Source organism: Rhinopithecus bieti, unplaced genomic scaffold (assembly GCF_001698545.2).
Source record: "Rhinopithecus bieti isolate Rb0 unplaced genomic scaffold, ASM169854v2 scaffold_13577, whole genome shotgun sequence".
In the NCBI taxonomy this organism is placed as follows: domain Eukaryota; kingdom Metazoa; phylum Chordata; class Mammalia; order Primates; family Cercopithecidae; genus Rhinopithecus; species Rhinopithecus bieti.
In genome coordinates this window covers 598327-608274 of record NW_016807867.1, presented here as the reverse complement: position 1 = coordinate 608274, position 9948 = coordinate 598327, and the positions used below count along the sequence as shown (strand labels likewise).

Sequence of the window (9948 nt, the reverse complement as noted above, 5' to 3'; positions counted from 1 at the left end):
TATATAAATTCTTGAGACTTTTCCCCAAATTTCTGCATCCTTAGCTTTCATAGTGTTTGTCTAAATTCTTTATTTTATTATTATTATTATTATTATTATTATTTTTAGACACAGGGTCTCTCTATGTTGCCCAGGCTGATCTCAAACTCCTGGCCTCAAGCAATCCTCCAGCCTCAGCCTCCCAAAGTGCTGAGATTACAGGAGGGAGCCACCACTCCTAGCCTAGCCTAAATTCTTTTTTTTTTTTCTGGAGATAGTTTTGCTCTGTCACCCAGACTGGAGTGCAGTGGTGCAATCTAAGCTCACTGTAACCTCCACCTCCCTGGGTTCAAGCAATTCTCATGCCTCAGCTTCCCAAATGGCTGGGATTACAGGCACGCACCACCATGCCCGACTAATTTTTGTATTTTTAGGAGACACCAGGTTTTGCCATGTTGGCCAGGCTGGTCTTGAACTCCTGGCCTCAAGTGATCCACCCGCCTCAGCCTCCCAAAGCGCTGGGATTACAGGCGTGAGCCACTGCGCCCCGCCCCTAAATTCTTGACAATATCTTTCTCTCTTACAAGTAAGCCTGCATTGACCACATTTTGTACAGAATTTCAAAATGAGCCAGAGAAACCCAGGTATTGAACTGAACGTGAGAGCTAAGAGTAAGACAGCTCTCCAGTGTGAGGAAAAGCTCAGTCGGAATAATAAGGAAGCAGGCGTCTGTAAGAGGCTGTCACTGGGCTGTTTCACATCCTGTGAACTTTATGGTATGTCCTGAGAAAAATGGAAAGACAGGCTGTGTGTACCCAAATCAAGGAAACAGAATGTGTGATTATTGCAAAAGGAACCTTGACTTTGGAATTTCCTGATTTTTGAGGACTCCTGAGGTTAAAGATGGTGTGTTTTCAGCCTGAAAGAATTTTCCAACCACAAAGTGAACCACCAGAAGAGTGGACGGTGCGTCAGCTCTGTGTCTTGCACAGAGCTGGTCTGCCTCGTCCATATACTAGGCATGTTCAAGCGTGGCTGGGTGACCAGCTCTCAGAGCTCAGGCAGGGGTGGCGGCTGATCCCTGTGGCTTGGGACTTTAAACTGATCAGAAGTCACAAAGGGCAGAGGCTGCAGGCCTGTGTCGTTTGGACCTATTGTGTGTGCCGGTATAGTTACTATTTCTTGTCATTTGCTTTTCAAATTTTAAGTTAGTCATCACCATTTTGAAGTTGGGTGATTTCCTCATACAAATCCAGATTTCCAGATTCTTTTGAAAATGTGGAGCAGCTGTTAATGTTGGGCCTGCATTTGCACACAGCAGCAGTTTCTGCCTCCTCCTCACGTAGGCGTGTGCTCTCCCATCCACCGTGGCCTCCACCACCCTAGGCTGGCTGAGACTGGAGGACCCTGCTCCAGCCAGTATCCTTGCATCCATATATTTGTATATTCATGCATTCCACCAAAGGGCTGGGTTGGGCTGTGAGGCTACAGAAGTAAGCAAGGCACATTCCCTGACTCCAGGGGGGTCACCGTGTAGGGGATAAGTGTTCAAATATATATGTCATTATCCTCCTCCTTGGATGGACAACAGCTTAGCTGCCCAAAATAGGCCGTCTGAAGTAGGACTTCTCACCCAAAGCACTATGAATATTTGAGACCGATAATTCCTTGTTTTGAGGGATTGTTCTGTGCCTTGTAGGATGTCTAGCAGCAAACCTGAACCCCACTCGCCAGATGCCAGTAACACCCCCTCAGTTGTAACAATGAAAAACGTCCCCAGACATTGCCAGAAGTCCCACCCCAGTTGAGAATCACTGGTCTAAAGTTCATGGGGGCTGGTGGAGAATATGCCTTTTCAAATTTCAGCAAGATCTTAAGGAACTTGCTCATCGAATGAGAGCTTTGAATCAGCTCAAGTGTCAGGTCCTCAGCTGCTCCTCCCACCCCCTGTGTCTGTGTCTGGCTCCATAGGCACTTGCTGCACTGAGTGACAGGTGGCTGGCACCATCTCTCCCACCAGGCTGTGAGCAGCGCTAGGAGAAAGGGTGTGTTTCATTCACCTTTGCGTCTCTAGGCCTGGTGTTGAATACTTGCTGAATCAACACTGAGTGGCCAGCCTTCAAAATATTGTATCCAAGAACAATTATAAACCTAAGTACCCAATGTTGGCCAATTTTTAAAGTTAATTAAAAACAACTGCTCTCATCCAGCCGATTATTATAAAAACAATCTATTTCAAGCCCAGTAATTTAAATATCCAGATTTCTATTTAATTGTTCATTTTTAATTAACAGTTGTATGTAATATTAATTCCCTCTATTTCAAAATTCAGCAAAGGAGATTTGAAGCATGCAAAAGAGAAAGCTTCTGACCTGAGAGCAGCATCCCTGTCAAGTGGAATTCATTATGGTGCCTCCTCTCTGAATCCCCTTTCATAGACGGGGAGAGTCACCCTTCTCTTTGGAGTAGTGTAGGAACAAGGAAAGAAAAGAATAACCAAAAGGCAACTTCTTTGTTCTAAGGAGTCCATGATCACATTTGCCCCTTTGCACATCATTCACTGAACTTGCCATTGATCGCTGTTTATCAGCCATGAGGATCACTTGAACCTGAGCATAGCACAGACCTCACCAATGCCGAGAGTCTTTAGAAAATGATCGTATATAATCTTTGAGTAAAGATTTCTTATCCCTTTAACTGTAAGGAACTTCATGGAGGCTGCCCAAACCTATGTATAGGAAGGATGGATTTAGGGGCAAAGAAAACGTCCCTATCACACTCCAAAATGCCTTCAGGATCACAGTGTCTGAAATTTATGAGTTTTCCGTTTGAATTAAAAATCCGAAACCTCCTCTTTAAAATTCTATGTGAGAAGGGCCTTCTCAATAACATTGCTCATTACCTCTCAAATTTTATCATCATTTAATAGATTATGAACTCACTCGGCAGGGCCCCGAGGAATAGAGCATGGGACAGAAACATTGTGGTGAGGAAGAGAGAAAAAGGAAAAAATAGTTTAGGACCAAACTGTTTTTAGACCAAATAGTTTGGGACTTCTCCCAGATGGGAGAAAGGGGATCAAATATTAACAGTTTAACTATTCGTTGAATCAGTATTTATTGAGTGCTGCATTAGGTGCGGGGCCTGCAGCCAGGTAAAGGAAGCAGCCTCCATCCTCTGTCTACTGGCTCAACAGGAATTAATTGAATAGCCATAACAATAAATGTAAAATTTAGATGGAGCCTTGGGTCCCTCATAGGAGGAAGAGAAGGGCTGGAGAAGCGCTGAAAATAAACCTCTGGAAGAGAAGCTAGTGATGGATATTTCTGGCCATGTGTGCCCCGCAGTCTGATGTTTATGCCTTGGTTACATGAAGTTTGTTCATTTCAGGAATGATGGGGATTACAAGATTTGCAAACAGTTCAGTCAAGCTCTGACTTAAATAGTTGTAATGCTATTAAGATTCCTGGACACATGTCAGCCCTTCCTGCTGTTTAGAAAACAACATCAAAGCTTACCTCCCTGGCTCTCCTAACAGTAAACTGAACCAAGGTTTGCTTTCATTTTTAGTATTTACTAAGCTGCTTTGGTGTTTCATAAAATAGTTCAGGCCAAGGGACAGAATGTAAGGTTATTACACTCCAGCATTGTTCTAAGGCTATGGGAGCAAAAGTGGCAAGGGGCCAGCGCTACCCTGGTTTTCTCCCTGGTGATTAAGGAGGATTAGTGGAGAGTGTATAGAATGTCCGAGCTCCTGGTTACATTTGCAGAAATAAAACCCTCCCAAACCCAACGCTCTGCGCAGCCCTTGCATCCGGTCGCGGGGACTCTACATTGCCCGGGAACTTGGCAGGGTGACATACATGCTCTTGAAGGGCTACAAGGGGAACGGCAATCACTTAAAAGGGAAAGCCAGGTCTCTGGAGGTGAGCCTGTGTGCAAAAAGAACGCCTCCCCTTCACAGTCATGTCTTTTCCAAAGAGGAGAGGTGATAGAACCCTTCAGCATCTGGGGTCCTGAGCTGGACAAGGCACAAGCAGGCTCCCAAATCAGGTCGTTGGGAACTTGGGTCACAATTTGTCACAGAGACAGTGCTGACAATGATGATTACAGATCTAGGGAAGTCCACAGATTGTCATTTGGTTCGTAACATGGACATTCATTCTAGCTACATTATTGTGAGTTAAATAGGATCGATCAACTTATCACTATTATAGTTTTATTTCTGTGTGAAAGAGGAAAGTACATCCCAACTTGGAGTAAGGTCCTAGGCATCGATCTCCCTCGGCTCCCTCTCCTCCATCCCCATTGTGAACTGGGGGGGACATCCTCCAAGCCCCCCCACCTCACTGGCCAGTGTCTCCTGCTGCCTTCCCCCAGAAGCTTTTAATCACCAGAGAGAGGAGACCACAGTGTTTGGGGGATTCTCCTAGTCTCCAAGCTGATGAAGGAGTACGTTTGTTCTCTAGCTCTGGAGAGCAGCCTTGGCCTCGCAGGCGAGGTTGTAAGAAGTTTCTGCTGCAGAGTTAGTGTGATGAAGGGCTGCCTGGATCAGCATGGGGAAGGCACAGGTCTCAGCCAGTCCCTGCCAACCCCAGTGGCTTCCACAAGTGAGATGCCCATGGAGATGCATGTGAATCTAGTTGACCAGAGTCACTCATCCATGGGACAGGCTCGCCTTGCTCAACAGGACGTGCCCCTCACTAGAAGTCTTCAGGCAGAAGTTGGGTGGCCCACCGGGAGGACCATGGAGGAGGGGATTGCTACTCTCAGAGGGCAATCGGCTAGAAAGTATTAATAATCCTATTTTAGTGACTGTCCATCATAGGCTAAACACAGGGGTGGGTTGCTTCTGATATATTATTTCTAAGCCTCACAGAGACTATTAGATGCGGTCATCTCCCATGGTACAGATGGAGAGACTAAGGCTGAAAACATGCGCAAGATCAGCTGACTAACAAATGCCTGCGTCAGAGCTTGAATTGGCATGATTCTAAAGCGTATTGGTTTTTTGGTTTTCGGTTTTTTTTTTGAGACGGAGTCTTGCTCTGTCGCCCAGGCTGGAGTGCCATGGCACAATCTCAGTTCACTGCAAGCTCCACCTCCCGGGTTCACACCATTCTCCTGCCTCAGCCTCCTGAGCAGCTGGGACTACAGGCTCCCACCACCACGCCTGGCTAATTTTTTGTATTTTTAGTAGAGACGGAGTTTCATCTTGTTAGCCAGGATGGTCTCGATCTCCTGCCCTTGTGATCTGCCCATGTCGGCCTCCCAAAGTGCTGGGATTACAGGCGTGAACCACCACGCCCGGCCCCTAAAGCATATTGTTTTTATATTCCCACTCATAGTCAATTCATTCCTGTACTAAAGTGGAAAATGGTGTGAGTTACCTGTATGTCAGGGTCACCCACCAAAGGAACATTTTTCACCAGGTGTGTAGCATGGACAGTCTATGTGTGTGTCATACACTCAGCACAACAAACATTCAAGATATGAAGGCACCATGGCCTGGGTGTGTGTTGCGAGTGAGCATATGAAGGATTGGGGTGCTGGGTAGGCAGATGAGAGAGGAAGGGAAGGAAAGGGTCTGACCAAAAGGGCTGTTGGCACCTCTGAAAAAGGGCTCTCCCCATCAGACACCTACCACCATAGCCCCTTGATGATGGCCCAGCACAGGCCCCAGAAGACTGACGGAATTCAGATAGACTGTCTGTGGTGAGGTTCAAAATAGAAAGTGGAGAGGACTTTGGCTGTATTACATTTGAGGGATGTTAAAATATTCAGCTCTTCTTCCCTCACTGTCTCCAGTTCTCCCACTGCTTTTTCATTTTCAGATCACTGGCCATGTGTCTCTCTGTGCTGGTGGGAAAATTATGATTCCCCACTTGTATTTTTACCTTTAAATGTTCTGTAGTTTAAATGAAATGAAAAGATTCTGAGATTGTCACCTTAATTTGAAGAATATGGATACCTGTGTGATTTCCTATCCCTCAGCCCAATTTGCCAACAGCACCAGAGGCCTCTATGGGATCGCTTCTGCCGGAAGTCTGTGTTTCTGCCAGAGAGCACTAACCCAAGTGCTCACCCTCACCGGGTCGGGATGTGTGGGATGCTTCACCTACTTCCCCGAGGGAAGGTATCGAGCCCGCCTGCCAGCCTTCTTACCTCCCATGTGTACCCGAGGTCTGCCCCGAGTGATAGGAGCGATTCCTGGGCTTGACCTGGAAGCATGGCAGTCCGGGCTGGTGATAAGTCACAGTCGCAGAATGAGGGGAGGCACCCCTTGCCCTGCGTGCGTGGGCGCCAGGCAGCTCAGGGGTCCCGGGGAAGTGGAGAGCTGACCTTCTGCTGTTGTTTGCAGCGTCCTGCTTGGTGCACTTGGAGAGGCCTTGCTGGTTTTCTCAGAGCGGAAGGGCTCCTGAACAAGACGGTCAAGAGAAGGAGACTCGCCGGCTGCTGCGGGGGAACATCGCCCCTGGTCTCATAGCTCCCTGTTGAATGTGTCAGAAAGAGGAACGCGAGGACAGTGAGACCAGGTGGGCAGCGCCATCGCCCTCACCCACGTGAACGTGGTGGTGGCTGATGAGGCTGAGGCCCTGCTGCTTCAAGGAGCGCCCTTTCTGGGGGTCTGCAGGTCGCTGCAGAGGAGCGGTCTGTTACGTCTTCCCATTTGGAAGCTGGTTCTGCAGAAGCAGGAAGTACAGGATTTCACGGGCTGGCTCTGCTCACCTCGACTGAGCCTCACACCTCTGGATGCCACGTGCTGTCTCCCAAACACTGCTTTCGGTGCGAGGTAGTGGGCCTAAGGGGTTTGGTTGTCTTTTCTTTTCTTTTCTTTTTTTTCATTTTTAAAATTTTAACATTTTTATTTATTATTATTTTTTAAAGACAGAGCCTCACTCTGTTGCCTAGGCTGAAGCGCAATGGGACGATCACAGCTCACTACAGCCTTGACCTCCTAGACTCAAGCCATCCTCCTGCCTCAGCATCCAGAGTAGCTGGTGTGCACCACCACACCCGGCTCATTTTTTCTATTTTTATTGTTTTAGAGATGGGGATCTCACTGTGTTGCCCAGGCTGGTCTGAAACTCCTGGGCTCAAGCAGTCCTCACACCTCGACCTCCCAAAGTATTGAGATTATAGGCATGAGCCACTGCACCTGGCCTTTCTCATTTTTATTTTTAAATTGACAGACAAAACACTATGCATTTATCGTGCACAACACGATGCTTTGGGAATGGTTAAATCTAGCTAACAAATGCATTACCTCGCACAGTTATCATTTTTATGGTGAGTCTTGGTTGTATGTTTTGTTTCGTTCATGTTTTTACATCCTTGGCGTCTCCTCTGGGTCCGTCCATCCTTTGCTGTCATGCTGGCTTGCCTAAGGCCTACCCCTACCTGTGTACCAGCATTTTAAACTCTGGAGTGAGTGATGTTACTTTTTGTGGTTGATGTTACTATTCATTTCCTGCCTCTAAACTTTTCGTGGTCCTTATAAACTTGTCAGGGTGTGTGTTGCATTGAATTCTGCATGTCCTGTTTTTGCCAACCATTAGGTTAAGCTGGTACTGACTTATCACCAGAGGAAACAGGGTTTATGAGCACTGACAGATGTCTTCCCTGGGTAAAAAAATAAACAGTATATGTATACACACACACATACATACTTATATTTCTTAAAGCTTTTAATCCCTTTCATTCCCTGATATCTCAGAGATTTCAAATCATTGAACACTGAAGTATATTTTTCAGGCCAGATGAAAAAATGTATTAAAACCCTATTCCTGGTCAGGCACAGTGGCTCACGCCTATAATCCCAGCACTTTGGGAGGCCGAGGTAAGCAGATCACCTGAGGTCAGGAGTTCAAGACCAACCTGGCCAACATGGTGAAACCCTGTCTCTACTAAAAATACAAAAACATTAGCCTGATGTGGTATTGTGTGCCTGTAGTCCCAGCTACTCGGGAGGCTGAGGTAGGAGAATCGCTTGAACCTGGTAGGCGGGGGCTGCAGTGAGCCAAAATTATGCCACTGCACTCCAGCCTGGGCAACAGAACGAGACTGTCTCAAAAACAACTACAGCAACAACAACAACAAAAACCCTATTCCTTGCCTTTGTAGGAGTCAAAATAAATGAACTTTTTTTTCTTTTTTTTATTATTATACTTTCAGTTCTGGGGTACATGTGCAGAATGTGCAGGTTTATTACATAGGTATACACGTGCCATGGTGGTCTGCTGCACCCATCAACCCGTCGCCTACATTAGGTATTTCTCCTAATGTTATCCCTCCCCTAGTCCCCCAGCCCCCGACAGGCCCCGGTGTGTGATGTTCCCCTCCCTGTGTCCATGTGTTCTCATTGTTCCAAAATAAACGAATTTACACAAAATGGTCACTTGTTTCTGAACCCACCAAGAAAGTGAAAATAATTGACTAACTTGGCCGGGCGCGGTGGCTCAAGCCCTGTAATCCCAGCACTTTGGGAGGCCGAGACGGGCAGATCACGAGGGTCAGGAGAATCGAGACCATTCCTGCTAACACGGTGAAACCCCGTCTCTACTAAATAATACAAAAAGGCCGGGCAGCAGTGGCTCAAGGCCTGTTAATCCCAGCACTTTGGGGGCCGAGACGGGTGGATCACGAGGTCAGGAGATCGAGACCATCCTGGCTAACACGGTGAAACCCCTTCTCTACTAAAAATACAAAAACTAGCCGGGCGAGGTGGTGGGCGCCTGTAATCCCCAGCTACTCCTCGGGAGGCTGAGGCAAGGAGAATTAGGTAACCCAGGAGGCGGAGGCTTGCAGTGAGCTGAGATCCGGTCACTGCACTCCAGCCCAGGCGACAGAGCAAGATTCGTCTCAAAAAAAAAAAAAAATGCAAAACTAGCCGGGCCGAGGTGGCAGCGCCTGTAGTCCAGCTACTCGGGAGTGCTGAGGCAGGAGAATGGCTGAACTCCGAGAGCGGGGCTGCAGTGAGCTGAGATCCGTCCACTGCACTCCAGCCTGGGCGACAGAGCAAGACTCCGTCTCAAAAAAAAAAAAAAGAAAATAATGACTAACTCTAAATATTTCTGTTCCTAAGAGATGTTTCAAATATTTGACCACTCTGCCAGGTGTCAGAGAGTGTGGGCCATTCAGGGTGACCCATGAGTCCTCCTCAAGCAGGGAGCCAGGCCCTATAATGTTGAATACCTGTGTATTGATGGAGACCCCCTGCCGCGGCATCCGGGAAATACGCATTGCCCATACTCAGCCCCATGGAGAATACAGTCAGCTCAGTCGGTGGCTGTTGTTGCTTCTGCGTGTGTTCCCCAACTTGTTGAGAAAAGAAAGAGAAAAAGAAACAAATAGCAATGGATTCGTGTATTTGGAACTTGAGTACCTTAAATTCATGTCCTTGTCTTTCCCTGGTCTCTACTTCTCATGTAAGGTACAAATGCTAAAAGTGACCTTAACACACACGGCTTTCAACTTACTTTTGTTGTTGTTTTGTCTTATTGTTTGTTTCCGTGAAAAATATTTATATTTTTTTCTAACCTCCAGCTGATTAAACAGGTACCTGACACTTATTAATTTGAAGGAAAAATAATAGTAGCTGCCTGACATACCCTCTCATTTTGAAGAGTCTCTACTTTTTTTTTGTTGAAATTTTTTTTTTTATTTTTAGTTCTGGGGTACATGTACAGCTTTGTTACGTAAGTAAATGTGTGCCATGGTGGTTGGCTGCATCTGTCAACCCATCACCTAGATATTAAGCCCAGCATGCATTGGCTATTTTTCCTAATATTCTCCCTCCTTCCCCACCCCCTGACAGGCTCCGGTATATGTTGTTCCCCTCCCTGTGTCCATGTTCAACTTATTTTTGTTCTTCATCTAGGATGTCAAACTTTCTAGAGACTGAGGATCAAATAGAAAATCTGGGTTTAGAATTGTCCTTATTCTCTTGCTCCCATAAAACTCTCTAAA

At 46.6% G+C, this 9948-nt stretch overlaps 1 protein-coding gene across 7 annotated transcripts in view; it reads left to right on the top strand.

Moving 5' to 3' along the window:
* The window catches only part of SLC35D4 (solute carrier family 35 member D4), a 152376-nt gene extending 144005 nt beyond the window's left edge, over nucleotides 1–8371 (top strand). For 3 of the 7 annotated variants that reach the window (XM_017883991.1, XM_017883988.1, XM_017883992.1), the window contains one exon: nucleotides 6341–6866. In XM_017883991.1, coding sequence (XP_017739480.1) covers nucleotides 6341–6401 — 61 coding nt within the window. In that variant the 3' untranslated portion in view covers nucleotides 6402–6866. Of the gene's footprint in view, nucleotides 1–6340 lie in introns of all 7 variants that reach the window. The other 4 variants (XR_001887657.1, XM_017883990.1, XM_017883987.1 and 1 more) reach the window with 3 other exon arrangements.
* The last annotated feature ends 1577 nt before the right edge of the window (nucleotides 8372–9948 follow it).